We start from the raw sequence: 20439 nt of genomic DNA, 5'->3' as shown, positions 1-20439 counted from the left end.
GAACTATTCCCAATAGCAAAAACACGGAATCAACCTAGGTGTCCATCAATGGAGGATTGGATAACGAAAATGCAATACATATATACCATGAAATACTACACAGCCATAAAAAAACCAAAATCATTTCCTTTGCAGCAACATGGATGCAGCTGGAAGCCATTATCCTAAGTGAATCAACATAGGAACAGAAAACCAAATACCATATGTTCTCACTTTTAAGTGGGAGCTCAACATTGGGTACACATGGACATAAAGATGGGAAAAACAGACACTGGGAACTACTAGAGGGAGAGGCAGAGAGGAGGGCAAGGGCTGAACAACTAAGTATTGGGTATTATGCTCATTACCTGGGTGATGAAATCACTCATACATCAAACCCCAACATCACACAATATACCCATGTAACAAATCTGCACATGTACTCCTTGAATCGAAAATAAAAGTTGGAATTTTAAAAAATCACAAAAATCACATGATCATCTCAATGCGTGCAGAAAAATTTATATGATGAAATTCAACACTCTTTCATGATAAAAACACTAACCAAACTAGGCATAGAAAGGAACTTCTTCCACTTGATGAGAGGCATCTACAAAAATACACAGCTAACATCATACTTAATTATCGAAGAGTGAATGCATTCCTTTAAGATCAGAAATAAGACAAGTATATCTGCCCTCACCAGTTTTATCCAACACTGTACTGGAGGTTTTAGCCAGGATGATTATACAAGAAAAATAAAACCAGGATGATTATACAAGAAAAATAAATACAAGGGATCCAGATTGGAAAAGAAGTAAAATGATCTAGGATATAGAAAATCTCAAGGACTCTACTAGAAAAAGATTAAAACTAACAAACAAGTTAATCAAGATTGTACAAGATCAATATCCAAAAATCAATTGTGTGTTTTTTTTTTTTTTTTTTTGAGACGGAGTCTTGCTCTGTGGCCCAGGCTGGAGTGCAGTGGCGTGATCTCGGCTCACTGCAACCTCCGCCTCCCGGGTTCAAGCCATTCTTCTGCCTCAGCCTCCCCAGTAGCTGGGACTACAGGCATGTGCCACCACACCCAGATAATTTTTGTATTTTTAGTAGAGACAGGGTTTCACCACATTGGCCAGGCTGGTCTTGATCTCCTGACCTCGTGATCCACCCGCTTCAGCCTCTCAAAATGCTAGGATTACAGGCATGAGCCACCGCGCCCAGCCAATCAATTGTATTTCTATACACTAGAAATCAAGAATCTAAAAATATAATTAAGAAAACAGGCCAGGTGCGGTGGCTCACATCTGTAATCCCAGCACTTTGGGAAGCCAAGACTGGAGGATCACTTGAGCCCAGGAGTTCGAGACCCAGCCTAGGCAACATAGTGCGACCTGTCTCTACAGAAAATTGAAAACATTAGCCGGGTGTGGTGGTGCACGCTAATTTTGATGTAAGGCCCAGGAATTTGAGGGTACAGTGAGCTATGATCACATCACTGCACTCCAGCCTGGGTGACTGAGTGAGACCCTGTCTCCAAAAAAAGAGAAAAGGAAAGAAAAGAAAAACAATTCCATTTACTATAGCAGCAAAAGGAATAAAATATTTAGAAATGAATTTAGCAAAATAAGTCCTAGACTTGTACACTGAAAAGTTCAAAATATTATTGGAGGAAATTAAAGAAGATTTAAATAGAACAATATTTCACGTTCATAGATTGGACAACTTAATATTGTTAAAATGATAATAGCCTTCAAATTGATCTACAGACTCAACATAATCCCTATCAAATTCTCAGCTGTTATTTTTGCAAATTGACAAGCTGATTCTGAAATTTACATGAAAATGCAAGGGACCCAAAATAGCCAAAACAATCTTTAAAAAGAAGTGCAAAGTTCAACTCACATTTACCAGTTTTAAAACTGTAGTAAGTTTGTAAAGTTACAATAATTAGGACAGTGTGGTACTAGCATTAGGATAGACATAGACATAGACAAATAGAATACAATTTAAAGGCCAGAAACAAACCCTTACATTATGGTCAACTGATTTTTGACAAGAGTGCCAAGAAGGAAAGAACAGTCTTTGAGTCATGGCTCTGGGACAACTGGATATCCACATGTAAAAGAATAAAGCTGAACCCTTCCTTCACACCATACACAAAAATTAACTCAAAATGGATCAGAAACCTAAATGTAGGAGCTAAACCTATAAAATTCTTAGAAGAGAACATAGGAATGAATCCTTATGACTCTGAGTTAGGCAATGCCTTCTTGGATACAACACCAAAAAAGCACATCAATTGGATTTCATCAAAATGAAAAATGTTTGCACTACAAATAATACCACAGAGAAAGGGATAAGACATCCCACAGAATGGGAGAGAATGTTTGCAAATCAAATATTGAACAAGTGGCCAGTCATGGTGGCTCACACCTGTAATCCCAGCACTTTGGGAAGCTGAAGCAGGTGGATCTCTTGAGCCCAGGAGTTCAAGATCAGCCTGGGCAACATGGTGAAATCCTGTCTCATCAAAAATACAAAAATTAGCCAAGTGTGCTGGCTTGTGCCTGTAGCCCCAGCTACTTCAGAGGCTGAGGCAGGAGGATCAATTTAGCCCCGCAGGCCAAGGCTACAGTGAGCCATGATTGCCTTTGCCTGGGCAACAAAGTGAGACCCTGTCTCAAAAAATATATATATATACTGAATAAGTGATGTGTATATAGAATAAAGAACTCTTGCAATGCAAAAATAAAGAGTGATAATTAAAAATGGAAAATGAACCTGAAATATAATATTTCTAAAGAAGATGTACAAATGTCCAATAAGCACATGGAAAGATGCTCAACATCATTAATCATTAGGGAAATACAACGCAACACTACAATGAGATTCTACCTCACACCAAAAGAGAACAATAACAAAAAAGAGAGATCAAGTTGGGCGTGGTGGCTCACACCTGTAATCCCAGCACTTTGGGAGGCCGAGGCGGGCAAATCACCTGAGGTCAGGAGTTTGAGACCAGCCTGGCCAACATGGAGAAACCCCGTCTCTACTAAACATACACAAATTAGCTGGGCATGGTGGCGCATGCCTGTAGTCCCAGCTACTCGGGAGACTGAGGCAGGAGAGTCACTTTAACCCAGGAGGTGGAGGTTGCAGTGAGCCAAGACTGTGCCACTGCACTCCAGCCTAGGGCAACAAGAGTGAAACTCTGTCTCAAAAAAAAAAAAAAATAAAAAGAGATCATAACAAGAGTTGACAATGATGTAGAAAACTTGGAATCCTCACACACTGATGGTGGAAATGGTAAACTGGTTAGCCTCTTGGGAAAAAAGTTTGCGAGTTCCTCAAAATGTTAAACATAGAGTTACCATATAACCCAGCAATTCCATTACTAAGTATTTACTCAAGAGAAATGAAACACGTACACACAAAAACTTGCCCATGAATGTTCGTAACACCATTGTTTATAATAGCCAACAAGTGGAAACACCCTAAATATCTATCAACTCATGAACGGATAAACAAAATGTGGTCTATCCATACAATGGAATATTATTCACCCATAAGAAGGAATGAAGTACTGATATAGAATACAACATGAATGATCTCAAAAACATTGTGCTGAGTGAAAGAAGCCAGCCACAAAAGACCACATATTGTGTGATCTCATTTATATGAAATGCCCAGAATAGGCAAATCCATAGAGACAGAAAATAGATTAGTGGTTGCCTAGGGCTGTGATGGGAGGAGGTGACTGAGAAATGACTGCTCAGTGGGTATGAGTTTTCTTTTTAGGATGGCAAAAATGTTCAAAAGTTAGATAATGGTGATAGTTGCAAAACTCTGTAAACGTACTGTCATTGAATTGTAAATGGGTAAACTTTGTGGTATGTAAATTACATCTCAATGTAGCTGTTAAATTTGAGAATTTGTGTGTGTGTGTGTGTGTGTGTGTGTGCAGAGAGAGACAGAGAAAGAGAAATTTTCTAAACAAAGGTAAAAATCCAAAAATTATAATGGAATTATAAATAAATATGGTATGTTGTTTTTCAGATTGTCCAATGTTATAACCCTTTTGAAGTAGCTATTAAAATTTTAAACATATAAATTCCATAAATTCCACATTGTAAAATCTTACATTAAAAAAGCCACTAAAACTTATGGATATATGTCTACACACACACACACACACACACACACACACACACACAGGATTTTTTCCAGCTTTATTGACATAAAACTATAACATATTTATAACTGGCAAATAAAATTGTATATATTTAAGGTATATAATGTGATGATTTGATATACCTGTATCTCCAGATATCCTCCACCTCTCAGCCCCTGGCAACCACCATACTACTCTCTGTTTCTATGAGTTTAGCTTTTTTAGATTCCACATATAAGTGATGTCATACAGTATTTGTCTGACTTATTTCACTTAGCAAAATGCCCTCCAGGTTTATCCATGTTGTCATAATGTCAGGATTTCTTTTTTATGTTGGAATAATATTCCATTGTGCATGTATAATCAGCCCTCTGTATGCATGGGTTTCCCTTCAGTGGATTTTTTTTTTTTTTTGAGACAGGGTCTCACTTTATTGCCCAACCTGGAGTGCAGTGGTGCAATCTTGGCCCACTGCAGCCTTGACCTCCCAGGCTCAAGTGATTCTCCTGCCTCAGCCTCCAGAGTAGCTGGGATTACAGGTGTGCGCCATCACCTCCAGCTAATTTTTGTATTTTATGTAGAGATGGGGTTTCACCATGTTGCCCAGCTAGTCACGAACTCCTGAGCTCAAATGATCCTCCCGCCTCGGCCTCCCAAAGTGCTGGGACTACAAGCGTGAGCCACTGCGCTTGGCCGAATTTATTTTTTTTTAAACAGATGGTTGTGCCTGTACTTAACATGTACAGACTTTTTCTTGTCATTATTCCCTAAACAATACAGTATAACAACTATTGACATAGTATTTACAGTGCATTCGGTATTATAAGTAATTTAGAGATGACTTAAAGTATATGGAAGGATGTGCATAGGTTTTATGCAAATACCATGCTATTTTATATAAGGGACTTGAGCATCCAGGGATTTGGGTATCCGAGAGGGCTCCTGGAACCAATTCCCTGCAAATATCAAGGAATTACTAGATAGATAGATAGACAGATAGATAGATAGATAGATAGATAGATAGATAGATAGATAGATATAATGTGATATATCTCTCTATATATAATATATAAATCCACACACGTATATCAGTCACATTTTCTTTTTCTGTCTTGATAGACACTTGGGTTGTTACCATATCTTGACTATTGGGAATAATGCCACACTAAGCATGGGAATGCAAATATCTCTTCAAGATACTGATTTCATTTCCTTTGGATATATACCCAGTAGTGGGATTGCTGGATCATATGGTACTTCTATTTTTAATGTTATGAGGAACTTCTACGCTGTTTTCTATAATGGCTGTACTAATCCATATTCCTATCAACAGAGTACAAGCGTTCCCTTTTCTACACACCCTGGTCAACACTTACGTTTTGTCTTTTTGATAACAGCCATTCTAACCGGTGAGAGATGGTATCTATCTCATTGTGGTTGTGCTTTGCATTTCCCTGATAATTAGTGACATTGAGCATCTTTTCGTATACCTGTTGGCCATTTGTATGTCTTTGGGAAAATGTCTATTCAGATCCTTTGCCTATTTTTTAAATTGGATTACTTGTTTTTTTTTTTGTTTGTTTGTTTTTGCTGTTGAGTCGTATGAGTTCCTTATATATAGGAATGCTAGTTATAGCATTGTTTTTAAATGCAGAATCCTGGAACCAATCTGGATGTCTATCAGTTGGATAAGATTTAGTTGCTCCATAACTGTTATGGTACATGTATACTACAGAATAATATGTATGTACTAAAAAGAATGAGTTAGGTCTATCTTTACTAACTTGGGGTGATGTTCACGATAAAATTTTTAGGGGAAAAATTCAGTTGCAGAATACAGTGTGCAGTGTGATTCTATCTTTCTTAAAAAAATATACGTACGGCCGGGCGTGGTGGCTCACTACTGTAATCCCAGCACTTTGGGAGGCTGAGGCGGGCGGATCACAAGGTCAAGAGATCGAGACCATCCTAGCCAACATGGTGAAACCCCATCTCTACTAAAAAAACAAAAATTAGCTGGGTGTGGTGGCATGCACCTGTAGTCCCAGCTACTTGGGAGGCTGAGGCAGGAGAATTGCTTGAACCCAAGAGGCAGAGGTTGCAGTGAGCTGAGATCACGCCACTGCACTCCAGCCTGGCAACAGAGCAAGACTCCATCTCAAAAAAAAAAAAAGGTATGTACAGGCTGGGCGTGGTGGCTCACACCTGTAATCTCAGCACTTTGGGAGGCCGAGGCAGGCAAATCACCTGAGGTCAGGAGTTCAATACCAGCTTGGCCAACAAGGTGAAACCCCGTCTCTACTAAAAATACAAAAATTAGCCCAGCGTGGTGGGCCATGCTCGTAGTCCCAGCTACTCGGGAGGCTGAGACAGGAGAATCACTTGAACCCAGGAGGTGGAGGTTGCAGCGAGCCAAGATCGTGTCTCCGCACTCCAGCCTGGGCAACAGAGCAAGACTCTTTCTTTAAAAAAAAAAAAAAAAGTATGTACATTGTTTATCGTCTTTCTCTTCACACTGAGGTATGTGTTTGATGAGGGGACTTCAGCCTATCTTGTATTATATATGCCTAGAACAGTATCTGACACATGGTAGGTATTCAAAGGTTTTTTTTAATTCAATGACTGAATAAATGCTTGTCTATTTTTGTAAGAGCAAGAAGATGGTGGAAGGGGCCATTCTAAACTGCTAGTTTTAGTTACCTCTGGGGAAAAGGATAATTGAGAAGGGAGAGAAGTTGTTAACATTTTCTTTATTCTTCGCTTTTTTTCAGTTGTTAACAACAAACATGTTAGTTCTATAATGTAAAAAATCTTAGACCGGGTGCAGTGGCTCACGCCTGTAATCCCAGTACTTTGGGAGGTCAAGGCAGGCAGATCACATGAGGTCAGGAGTTCAAGACCAGCCTGGCCAACATGGTGAAACCCTGTCTCTACCAAAAATACAAAATATTAGCCAGGTGTTGTGGCGGGCCCTTGTAATCTCAGCTACTCGGGAGGCTGAGGCAGGAGAACAGCTTGAACCTGGGAGGTAGAGGTTGCAGGGAGCTGAGATCGCACCACTGCACTCCAGCCTGGGCCACAGAGCGAGACTCCATCTCAAAAAAACAAAAAACAAACAAAAACAAACAAACAAACAAAAACTTAAAAAGATAATGTTAAAGGGAGAAAAGGAGTATAAGCTACAAATGCCATCACATGGAGAGACACACTCAACTATTTGTCACATACACTTCTGGATAGAGAAGAGAAAGGGGCAAGACCAGATAGGGCTGTTTGTGGGTCAGAGAAGGTTGTAGGTTGGGGGACTGAGTGGGTGTGGGGATCTTCTTTTCTTTACATTCAGTTATGTTTCTGAGGGCTGACTGCTTTATCCATCTAAAAAGATGTATGAATTTAAAATTGCTCCTTTTGGTTTCAAATATGGGTGCATTCACCACTTGGTGTCTGGAACTATTTCCATTTTGTTGATACTAATGAGTAAGCTATAAATGACTCTCTTCACTCACGTGGCTGCTCTTAGTCACGTGGGACTGGTTCTAATGGGTCCGTGATACCACTGCTCAGCACTCTCGGTATAGTATACACACCTTTGGCGAAGAGGCTGAAAGCACGTTGCTTTAGTTACTTGGTACTGGAAAAATCGAGGAGTTGTACCAGAACATAGTTTGATGTAAGCTCCTCGATTGCTGCCTTCTTCATAATAATTAGAAGCAGAAAATATAGTCACAACCTGGTTAAAGAAAAAGAGGGTCAGGTTCACGTAAAATTAGTTCTCAAAAGGTCATTCAATAAGGTCAGAAATAGCTCAATTCTTAAAAAGCAAAAATCAAAGAAAGTTCATAAACCCTGTAAATCATCAAAGTCTGATGTGATTTCTATGACTGCATCGGAGGAAAACAAGGCTACTACCCAGTGTCCCCAGGAGCACTAACTCCTGGCCACTCAGTCAATGTCCTCAGCGCATGGCCCTGCAATCCCGGGTACAATTTTAGTGCTAAATCTCAGAATCCTCTTTAATGTTTGATTTTGCAAATTCTTTTTCCAAGGGGATAAATCCCCTATTTTCTTGCCTTGTAATAGTTGAGCATTCAGAACAAAATTTGTCTGGTACTTCAGTTTTTTTCTTCTGCTTGGAGCTGAGTGATTTAGAGGGTTCAGGGCCCCAGAAAGTCAGTGCTTTAAGGGCAGAGGTGCAGTGGCTAGAATAAGGGACCAAGACCACTGTCTTGTGAAGGAACTAGCCTTGGGCTGTGGTAGAATATGGGAGGACAATTTTTTTTTTTTTTTTAAAGATGGAGTCTCGCTCTCTCACCATGCTGGAATGCAATGGCACGATCTCAACTCACTGCAACCTCCACCTCCTGGGTTCCAGGAATTCTCCTGCCTCAGCCTCCTGAGTAGCTGGTACTACAGGTGTGTGCCACCACGCCCAGCTAATTTTTGTATTTTTAGTAGAGACAGGGTTTCACCATGTTGGCCAGGAAGGTCTCTATCTCTTGACCTCATGATCCACCTGCCTTGGCCTCCCAAAGTGCTGGGATTACAGGCATGAGCCACCGTGCCCGGTCAGGAGGACAATATTTGTGGGTGACAGGGAACCTGGCTTAGGCCCCGTTCTGTCATGATGAGCATGTCACTTCAGACAAGCCACTGATGTTTTCTATCTATTTTTCTATCTATTTTCTTACTACAAAGAAACCCTAAACAATACTTGCCTTACTCATCTTGCAATGTTAGTATGAGCTGAAAATGAATTAATAAAGGTCAGAAAAACAAAGTGCTGACACAGAGGGAAATGCCACACAACTTGGTATCCATTTTCATTTATTGCCGTTCACTATAGAAAAAGGTGCATTCCAGGCCAGGCGCGGTGGCTAATGCCTATAATCCCAGGACTTTGGGAGGCTGAGGCAGGTGGATCACCTGAGGTCAGGAGTTTGAGACCAGCCTGGCCATCATGAAACCTTGTCTCTACTAAAAGTTCAAAAATTAGCTGGACGTAGTGGCGTGCGCCTGTAATCCCAGCTTCTCGGGAGCATGAGGCAAGAGAATCGCTTGAACTCGGGAGGCTAAGGTTGCAGTGAGCCAAGATCTCACCACTGCACTCCAGCCTGGACAACAGAGCGAGACTCTGTCTCAAAAAAAGAAAAAAGAAAAAAAAGGAAGAAAACGGTGCATCCCAGAACAAGCTGGGACAAGAAACCAGCTCCTCAGTCCTCACCTCTTTTAGCCTTTGATCAGACACCACTGAAGGAACACAACACACTCCGTTTTGCTGGCTACAGCTAAACTGACTACAGTGAGCAACTTGCTGGAGGTCACCTACTCAGGAAGCTGAAGGGAAGTGTGTTTTGTGTTTTGGGCGCTGCACAGGGAACATGTAAAAAGTACAAGAGCAAACTGGATTCACTGCTGCCTTTTATGCGCTCTGTGAGGAAAAGGACATTCTCAACCCTACTGTATGGGACAGTTGCCTTACAAGCAGTAAAGAACCCAGCCTTTCTGTGTGTCTACTTAGTGCCATGTATCAGAATTTCTGTTTCTGGGGCCGGGCGCGGTGGCTCACGACTGTAATCCCAGCACTTTGGGAGGCCGAGGCAGGTGGATCACCTGAGGTCAGGAGTTTGAGACCAGTCTGGCCAACATGGTGAAACCCTGTCTCTACTAAAAATACAAAAATTAGCTGGGTGTGGTGGCGCACACCTGTAATCCCAGCTACTTGGGTGGCTGAGGCACGAGAATCACTTGAACCCGGGAGGCGGAGGTTGCAGTCAGCTGAGATCACACCACTGCACTCCAACCTGGGTGACACAGCGAGACTCCGTCTCAAAAAAAAAAAAAAAAAAAAAATTCTGTTTCTGGGATTAGGGAAGATCAGGGAAATAAACCAAATATCTTTTAGGATAAGGGACAGTGAGGCCCCTTCAAACAACCTAGATGAAGCTCGCCTTCTCTGGTTTCTGTTTGGTACTAGAGAAGACATCTTCTCATGGGCTTCTAGGCCAGACATACTCCGTGAAGAAAAGACTGTGCTTAGGGGAAGGATGTTTATGGGAATGTCACCAACAATTTTAGCTTACCTTCCCATCATGACAGATTTCATAACCTTCGGGCTTACATTCATGAGACCTGATGAGCATCTTCAACTGGTATTTATTAAGAATCTTGGAAGTAACATCTGGTCCAAAATAGCAGCCCCCTCCTCGGCCCGTATTTGGAAAACAGCCATTTTTGCCTCTGGGATCACTCCACAGAATATCAATAATCTTGGAACAACAACACCAGATTTCGCTGTAACTTACAAGTGAGAGTATATCTTTCTAGATTCCAACTTATTTGTCAGAAATATTAACCCAAGGTATCCCAAAGACTACTTCTCATTCTTCCTTGAAAATTGTTTCAGGCCTGGCGTGGTGGCTTATGCCTGTGATCCCAGCACTTTGGGTGGCTGAGGTGGGAGGACTGCTTGAGGCCAGGAGTTCAAGCCCAGCCTGGGCAACATGGTGAGATCTCATCTCTACAAAAAATACAAAAATTAGCCAGGCATGGTGGTGCATGCCTATAGTCTCAGCTACTAGGGAGGCTGAGATGGGAGGATCGCTTGAGCCTGGGAAGTTGAGGCTGCAGTGAGCCATGATCACTCCACTGAACTCCAGCCTGGGTGACAGACGGAGACCCTGTCTCAAAAAAAATTGTTGGGAGCAGGCCCCCTAAAATCTGGCCATAAACTGGCCCCAAAACTAGCCATAAACAAAATCTCTGCAGCACTGTGACATGTTCGTGATGGCCATGACGCCCACGCTGGAAGGTTGTGGGTTTACAGGAATGAGGGCAAGGAACACCTGGCCTGCCCAGGGCAGAAAACCGCTTAAAGGCATTCTTAAGCCACAAACAATAGCATGAGCGATCTGTGCCTTAACGACACGCTCCTGCTGCAGTTAACTAGCCCAACCTATTCCTTTAATTTGGCCCATCCCTTCGTTTCCCATAAGGGATACTTTTAGTTAATTTAATATCTATAGAAACAATGCTAATGACTGGTTTGCTGTTAATAAATACGTGGGTAAATCTCTGTTCGGGGCTCTCAGCTCTGAAGGCTGTGAGACCCCTGATTTCCCACTTCACACCTCTATATTTCTGTGTGTGTGTCTTTAATTCCTCTAGCGCCGCTGGGTTAGGGTCTCCCCTACCAAGCTGGTCTCGGCAAAAAATAAAAAGAAAAAAGAACATTGTTTCATATTCATCTCCTCCATGAATAACCAACACAGCAATAACAATAACCAAGAATCAGCCCTTGTCATTTTTTTTGTTTTTTTTGACTTTAAAAATTCCATCACAATTGTTTGACAACTGTTGAATCTACAAGGTTCTTTTCTCTTAAAAGAACTTCACTGTCACATTCAGGGAAGAAATTAGCTCCTCACAATGCCCACACATTACGTGTGTCTTAATATGTTCAAAGACATAAAATAGGTCTTCTGCTGTGGCTCTGGGCCAGGTTTTTGTCCTGTTGAGCACATAGCCTGAGGAAGCCCTTGCTGTTTCCCAACACAAATGTGGAAACCTGTTTATCTGAGGGCGTCTCCTAAAGCATCTCCTTCACTTTTCCCCCCTCGATGGTAAGCACATTCTCAGTTTCCGCAATACATTTAGTAAATGACTGGTTTCCATAATGTGTTCTAAATCCACAAGTGTTGTATTATTATAACATTTCCTTTGGGGTGCAGGAGAGGCAAATTCAGGTTACATGATGTCCAGGACTAAAGATCCCAATTTTTAAAATCATTTTTCTGCCAGGCACAGTGGCTCATGCCTGTAATCCCAGCACTTTGGGAGGCTGAGTCAGGAGGATTGCTTGGGTCCAGGAGTTCAAGAGCAGCCTGGGTAAACATGGCAAAACTCCATCTCTACAAAAAATTAAAAAATAAAAATTAGCCAGGTGTGGTGGTGCAGGAATGTGTTCCCAGCTACTTGGGAGGCTGAAGTGAGAGGATTCCGGAGCCCAGGAGGTTGAGGCTGCAGTGAGCCATGTTCATGCCACTGCACTGTGGCCTCGGCAACAGAGCAAGACACCATCTCAAAATAAAACAAAATAATATTTTTCATAAAGATTGGAGGCTCCCTCTTTGTGGCTCTCATCTATCTGTAATGTTTCTTTTCTTTTTTTTTTTTTTTTTTTTGTGATGGAGTCTCGCTCTGTCACCCAGGCTGGAGTACAGTGGCATGATCTCGGCTCACTGCAACCTCCGCCTCCTGGGTTCAGGTGGTTCTCCTGCCTCAGCCTCCTGAGTAGCTGGGATTACAAGGGCCCGCCACAACACCTGGCTAATTTTTGGTATTTTTGGTAGAGACAGGGTTTTACCATGTTGGCCAGGCTGGTCTCGAACCCCTGACCTCCGGTGATCCACCCACCTCGGCCTCCCAAAGTGTTGGGATTACAGGTGTGAGCCACTGTGCCCGGCCTGTAATGTTTCTTTATTGAAACTTCTATAACAGCTGAAAGCAGTGAGAAAAACTCTCTCTGCCATTAAAGCTATACAACCTTGAAAATCCTCCCTGGGTCTCACTTTTGAGATCTTTAGAATCAGGCATTTGGACCAGTTGACCTGTAAAGTATCTCAGATTCTAACAGACTGATTCTAACAGTCTATATTTTCCACATGTTTCTTTTGAGTGCATGAAAAAGCAGGCATGTGAAGTTGGGCAGTTATTCTAGTGGGTCCAAATCAGGTCTGGAGAAGAGGACCAGGAATTGCTAAACATGATTGTACACCCATTTATAGGTTTGGTATGGAAGAGGAGCTAGAAATAAGTGAGGAAAAAGTGAGGTGAAAAGAGCAGAACTGGCAGGAGAGCTACCCTGGAATAAGTACCTGGTCAGAACTAGAGAAGAGAAACCCTGTACCAGGCCCACATCAGATACCTGCAGAGTTTTTGATGATTGAAGTGACAGTTAAAACCACCCAAAGAAGAGTCAGCCCAGAGGGCTCCTTTCTCCCCACTGAATTCCAACATCAGCACAACCCTACTCTATGAATAAATATAATGGAACCCCTTTACTTTGCTGGTGTTTATGACAAAAATAACACTTGCATTTTCAACTGAGTCAAATCTGGCTCTTACACCATGACGTCATGTTTAGGGACATAATTCGACCTGTAATATAATGATGGAGGAAAGATGGAAATCAAGGAGTTGCGCTTTGTTAGGAGGGGATTAAGCTTTCAATTTCTACATGGGATGCAAATCATTTATAGCCAAAATTACCCCTGGGAAACCTCTTAAGTTACCCTTAACATATATAGTTGCCCCTCAGTATCCAAGGTGGATTGGTTCCAGGACCACTTCCTACATCCAGGATACTAAAATCTGTGGATGCTCAAGTCCCTCGTATAAAATGGCGTAGTATTTGCATATAACCCACACCCATCTTCCTGTCTACAAATGGTCTCTGACTTACGATTTTCAACTTCACAATGGTGTATAAGCAACAAGCATTCAATAAGCTCCTTGACATGATGGAATTAAGTCCAGATAAACCCATCATAAATCAAAGAGTACCTGTACTATAAATCATCTCTAGATTACTTATAATACCTAATACAACGTAAGTGCTATGTAAATAGTTGTTATGCCATATTTTAAAATTTATATTATATTGTATTGTTATATATATATATTTTTTCCAAATATTTTCAATCTGTTATTGGTCGAGTCCACAATGCAGAACCTGTGCATACGGAGGGTTGACTGTACATGATTGTATGCATACAACTCTATATAATAATATGGATATGTGAATGTTTTATATATATTATATAAATATGGATATTTTATATATGTGATAAAGTATATGAAAATAAAATTTTCCAGTATTTTTCTCCTTTTTTGCCATATGCAATAATTGAAATTTACATAAACTCAATGCACATATGATGGAACTCTGTTGAACTAGAATAAGCACTGGCCAACGAGTTAGCACTTCAAGTAATTACCTAAGTCACCTTGGGCAAATCACTTAACATATTCAGGCCCTAGTCATCATCAAAGGAATGAGGAAGATATATCTAACACTCATTTTTCTTTGAATCTAAGTCATAAGGGGTAACAGTTTTTAAGAACTGAGCTTGTCCTTCAGAATCCATTCCCTGAGTTCTGCATTTCTTTTTTCTGTCTAGAAATCATTTACTTGACTAGGTTTACCCAGATCATAGTGGTAACGTAAGATTAATTCCAGAACTCACAAAAAAATTGCATAAAAGCCCCTTTGTTGGTGAAACAAATTCCTCAGTAGAAACCATCTCTTTCATCTCCACACATTATCCTCTGAAATGCAGGAGCTTTGGGGTGATCACTGCATGAAAGACTAATTAATTCTTTACAACATTCTTTCCTGAAAAATTTCAAACAAAAAAATGGGAATGTTTTACTGAATTACAGCTTTTATATGACCTGGTCAACAAAAATCTATTTGTGTGTCAGCCTTTTGAATCTCCTCAATCTAAAATAAATCCTTCAAGAAGCACCTTGCGCATGTCTGCAGCTCTAAGTAATCCAGACTCCAAAAGTGTGCTTCGAGGGAGAGTTAATAGCTCTGAAAGGTATATCTAAATGCGTCTCTTCTAAAACATTAATACTATAGATTCACTATTCTTTCATATTTTCCCTTAGTTATACATCCTCCCTTCCAGCTTTTGACCATGTCATTTTTAATTAATTAATTTATTTATTTTTTGAGACAGAGTTTTGCTCTCGTCACCCAGGCTGGAGTGCAATGGTGTGATCTCAGCTCACTGCAACCCCCGCCTCCCAGGTTCAAGCAATTCTGCCTCAGTCTCCCGAGTAGCTGGGATTACAGGCGCGTGCCACCACGCCCGGCTAATTTTTGTATTTTTAGTAGAGACGGGGTTTCACCACGATGGTCAGGCTGGTCTGGAACTCCTGACCTTGTGATCTGCCTGCCTCGGCCTCCCAAAGTGAGCCGCCACACCCGGCCTAGACCATGTCATTTTAAAAGCTATGCTCAGGCCGGACACGGTGGCTCACCCCTGTAATTCCAGCACTTTGGGAGGCCGAGGTGGGTGGATCATGAACGAGGTCAGGAGTTCGAGACTAGCATGGCCAACATGGTGAAACCCTGCCTCTACTAAAAATACAAAAATTAGCCAGGCGTGGTGGCAGACGCCTGTAATCCCAGCTACTTTGAGGCTGATGCAGGAGAATTGCTTCACCCTGGGAGGCAGAGGCTGCAATGAGCCGAGATCGCACCATTGCACTCCAGCCTGGGCGACAGAGCAAGACTCCATCTCAAAAAAAAAAAAAAAAAAAAACAGCCATGCTCAGCCCAAACCTTCCAGCCAGGTACCTAGATTTCTTTAAATGCCTTCCTCCTGCTCCCTGTCCACCCTTTAGGCGTCATTGAATAAGGGCTGACTAACGTAGGTCACGTCCTTCCTGAGAATGCCTGTCACTCTCATCTATCCCTTCAGAAAAAGAGCGTGGACACTCAAGTCAACCTCAGGATCAAATCCTACTCTATCATTCCTGACCAGCCAAGAGACCTCAATGAAGTCATTTCCCTCTTGGGAGCCTCCTCAGTGCTGCTGACTACGTTATTTAAAATTGCAATTTTGGCCAGGCGCCGTGGCTCATGCTTGTAATCCCAGCACTTTCTGAGGCAGAGGAAGAAGGATCGCTTAAGCCCAGGAGTTCAAGACCAGTCTGGGCAATATAGTGAGACATCGTCGCTATAAAAAATAAAAAAATGAGGTGAGAGAATCACTTGAGCCCAGGTGGTCAGGGTTGCAATGAGCCGTAATTGCACTAGTGCACTCCCACCTGGACTACAGGAGTGAGACCCTGTCTCAAAAGTAAAAAAAAAAAAAATTGCAATTTTGTCCCCAAGTCCAGTTTTCCTGTTCTCCTTAACTCTGCTCTAGTTTTTATTTTTCCCATAGAACTTATCACTTAAGGCTGGGCGCAGTGGCTCACACTTGTAATCCCAGCACTTTGGGAGGCCGAGGCAGGCGGATCATGAGGTCGAGACCATCCTGGCTAACATGGTGAAACCCCGTCTCTACTAAAAATACAAAAAAATTATCCAGGCGTGGTGGCAGGCGCCTGTAGTCCCAGCTACTTAGGAGGCTGAGGCAGGAGAATGGTGTGAGCCCAGGAGGCGGAGCTTGCAGTGAGCCGAGATTGCACCACTGCACTCCAGCCTGGGTGACAGAGCGGGACTCCGTCTAAAAATAATAATAATAAAAAAGAACGTATCACTTAAGATATCATATCATTTACTCATTATTGTATTGTTTATCATCTAACTCCTCCCCCTAAAATGTAAGCTCTGCAAGGTAACGGATCTTTATTTGGTCATTGACATTTCCCAGAAGTCTAGAACAGTGTCTGACACATAGTAGGTGCTCAATAAATACCTGTTAAATGAATGAATAAAGAGAGGGGAGTCATTCAGGCTATAAATAATTAAAATTATTTTTGAAAGCTTTCTGGCCTCTGTCTCTTTGTAAGTCTGTTTTAAAGAGTATCATATTCATCTCTGTATAGTGACTTAACTCTGATTAAATATATCCCCACATCTCAGTGAACATAAGGGAAAATTTAAACTATAGCACTCTGCCAAGAATTATGAATTTCCATGACTACAAGACAAAATAAAGAGTATATGATCTTTATACAAAATAGCTCATAGATATTAAGAAATAAAGTAATTGTGAGCTCTGTTTTTATCTAGAAATTTCGGCTCTAGCATAACTTATATGTGTGTTTATCCACTATGTACCAGGAACTGAGGAAAGAAAATTAGGGGCACAACTAAAATGATCAAACATCAGAAATGAGGTTCTGGCCCATTTTACCCAATGTCAGCTCCGATCATGTGTGTGGGGTCTGCAAGATGCCGTATCTCTATTGTTTGGGGAGCGGGAGGCTCTGTTATGGAATAATGAATAATGAGCCCCAGTCTCCTCCCTCCCACTTCTTAAGGCTCTAACTCATCTAGGCTTCCAGAGGCCACAATTTTCTTTGCGTGCAGCTCCAATTTCTTTAACATTATCTTCTTTATTCACCATAATCCTAGAAGAGCTTGTTCTAACCTTCAGTCTTTGGGATTTGGATGTCAAGGTTTAAGGAGGCATCCTTTCCTACTTGCTATGAGACGCCTCTCATGCTTACTTGATTTTTAAATATTTTGGACTCACAGCCAATGATTAATTCCATTTCTCCCTCAGTCTCTCTCCCCACTTCTCTCTCTCCTCATTGATTAGGGTGTATTTTACACCAGAAATCACATTTTAGTCAACATTTTCAGCAATCAAGGTATAAGGGTCCCAAATCAAGAGATAGAGGTTTCTTTAACAATTACCGAAGGGAAGTAAGAAATTCAACACTGTTTGGTAATTGTTTAACTATGTTTCCCAGCTACAGACGTAACCAACATCATGTGGGCACGTGTCTATGTGTACTTGTGACATTGCAAATGCATGTATGTGTGTTTATATCTGAAAACGAAAGCTACTTATTATGGTTATGATTCTATCTACAGGAAGAACACTTTTATCATTAAGCATTAGTCCATTTCCAATAATTTTATTTCATTTCTTTCAGAACAGGAAACCTGAAGAAAAGTCTACAAAAGACCTTTCTAAGAGGTCATAACATTCCCATCTAAGAAACTGAAAAACAGAGTTCTGGGGCCGGGCACAGTGGCTCATGCCTGTAATCCCAGCACTTTGGGATGCCAAGGCAGGTGGATCATCTGAAGTCAGGAGTTTGAGACCAGCCTGACCAATATGGTGAAACTCAGTCTCTACTAAAAATACAAAAATTAGCTGGGCGTGGTGGCACGTGCCTGTAATCCCAGCTACTCCGGAGGCTGAGACAGGAGAATTGCTTAAACCCAGGAGGCGGAGGTTGCAATGAGTTGAGACTGCGCCACTGCACTCCAGCCTAGGTGACAGAGTGAGACTCCATCTCAAAAAAAAGAAACCAACCAACCAAACAAACAAAACCCAGTGTCCTGTAACATCTTTTCCTACAGTGAGAGACATGGTATGACCTAGCAGTCAAAAATAAGAAGTGTAGAGTGCAACAAATTTGGAATCAAAACCAGACCCATCATTTAGCAAATTAGTCAACTTATGTGAGCTTCAGTGTCCTCTTTCGGGAAATAGGAATAATATTATCTACGTCATCAGGTTGCTTTAAGGATTTAATGAGATAATACACACAGCTGTTGTTCTTAAGAACTCATCCCTGCCATATGGGGTAAAAACTGACAAGAAAGCAGTTAAAATGTAGGACTGGAAATTTAGAAAAACGCTAAATTTCACCAAGACAAATGAGCAAGAGTACTCAGGAATGATCAATACATTCTTGTTGAATGGATGAATGAATGAGAGGAATATTTATAGATCTTACTCCATGCCAGAAGCTGCCAGAGACTCCAGACAGGCAGCTCTGGATATGCACGCTGTCACAAAGATGAGTACATGGCTTATTGCCTTTACATCCATGTTTATAGACATACTCAGTACAGTTCTCAAAATGACAACATAATGACAGGAATGGCAGTGTTAGGGGCTTGGCAGACCCTCTCCCCAGTGAAACAACCATTTAACTTGTGAACACCTTTTTCTTTAAGACAGGGTCCCGCTCTGTCACCCAGGCTGGAGTGCAGTGGCACGATCTCAGCTCACTACAGCCTCCGCCTCCCAGGTTCAAGCCATGCTCCTGCTTCAGCCTCCCGAGTAGCTGGGACTACAGGCATGCATCACCACGCCCAGCTAATTTTTGTACTTTTTATAGAGATGGGGTTTCGCCAAGTTGCCAAGGCTGGTCTCCAACTCCTGGGCTCAAGCAATCCGCCCACCTCAGCCTCCCAAAGTGCTGGGATTACAGGCGTGAGCCACCACGCCCAGCGGAAAATCACTTAAAAAAAAAATTAAAATAGTTAAAGCCACTGGAAATTGTCCTAATGGCATACAGCATATGGAGAAACATTTAAGAAAACTTACTAAATTTTGATACCAACAGAGAGAGTCTGTGGCATTTGAGCCATGATCTACTCTAACCCCCTTCACTGATCAGCATGAAGGATGCTCTACTTCAAGTGGATGCATCCAAGATGGGGCTCCTTCTTCCCCCAGCTCCCAGTAGAGGGCTATGTTTTTGCCCCAGAAGGAGCAAGCTGATGGGCATCCCTCATTCCCCCCAGCTCTGCATTACAGAAGCTGGATTCCAGGCAAGCACAGCAGAGAGGACTGGGGTTCACCTCCCCCACTCACTGGGCAGAAGCCCTATCCTAGGCATGGCAGCCTGCAGGTGCTAGACCCCAACTGCCCCCATGCTTGCTCAATCATAAGGAGGAGGTGCTATGCCAGGAAGGGCAAGCCAAGAAGACCAGGGGCTATCATCCCTGCCTACTACCCCACTTGTGGAATGGGGCTGTCACTGGAGGAGAAGCGGGTCACTGTCCCTACTCCCAGCTGCAGTGCGATGGCACAGTGGTTTGGCCCAGGGGGTGAGGCAGGTCAATAACAGAGCACTGCCACTCTTCCTAAGGGGACTGGCCTTATTTGGCACAGAGTGTAAGGAAGTTCATGCCTAAAGGCACTGTTGAAAACAATGGAGATGTTGGGGAATAAGCACTTACGAGGAGGATGGTAGTGCCGAGATACTAGTAGTAACAGCACCCCAGCTAGAAGAAATTTAACAGACTGAATTGGGGAAAGAGACAGACAAGAAAAGAGCCTTTGTGGAGGCTGGAGTAAGACTCAAACATGGTTAAAGCCCTGCCCCTGCAAAGGGGTCCAACTTTAATCGGATCGGAATGTAGAGCACTCTGTGGGCCAGGGCATTGTTAAAAACAATAGAGCAATCGGCTAGCAATTAGTGAAGGCTAACAGCTGGGACTGCTTCAAATAGAGGCAGATGGGTCCGAAGCTTAAAGGAGAGATGAGGGAAAGAGACAGTCAAAGAGAGCCCAATTAAATCCACACCAGCCCTGGTGGTCGGAGAAACTGTACGCATGCCCAAGGCAGCACTCTGTGAAGAGTGACATCAGAGGCTGCACACTGAAGGGGAATAGACTTCACTAAACTAGTCCAGACAAGTCACTCAACAAATAGACAAAAAAGCAAATAACAACAAGCCCCAGAGGGGCATGGGAATAACTATCTAGGGTTACTATAATGTAAGATTACAGGACATGCAAAGAAAAAAGTATGACTCATACACGGGCGGGGGGCGGGAGGGGCAGAGCGGGG

The 20439-nt window shown here is 42.2% G+C and overlaps 1 protein-coding gene across 9 annotated transcripts in view; it reads right to left on the bottom strand.

Moving 5' to 3' along the window:
* PPEF1 (protein phosphatase with EF-hand domain 1) overlaps positions 1-20439 on the bottom strand; it is a 150796-nt gene that overhangs the window by 13605 nt on the left and 116752 nt on the right. For 8 of the 9 annotated variants that reach the window (XM_054472358.2, XM_063660913.1, XM_054472365.2 and 5 more), the window contains 2 exons: positions 10237-10422; positions 7744-7886 (listed from right to left, as the gene is read on the bottom strand). In XM_054472358.2, the coding sequence (XP_054328333.1) occupies positions 7744-7886; positions 10237-10422 (329 nt within the window). The remainder of the gene's footprint in view (positions 1-7743; positions 7887-10236; positions 10423-20439) is intronic. The other variant, XM_054472363.2, reaches the window with a different exon arrangement.

Source organism: Pongo pygmaeus, chromosome X (genome assembly GCF_028885625.2).
Source record: "Pongo pygmaeus isolate AG05252 chromosome X, NHGRI_mPonPyg2-v2.0_pri, whole genome shotgun sequence".
Classification (NCBI taxonomy): Eukaryota; Metazoa; Chordata; class Mammalia; order Primates; family Hominidae; genus Pongo; species Pongo pygmaeus.
The sequence above is the reverse complement of the archived record's forward strand: the minus strand, read 5'-3'. Positions and strand labels throughout refer to the sequence as shown.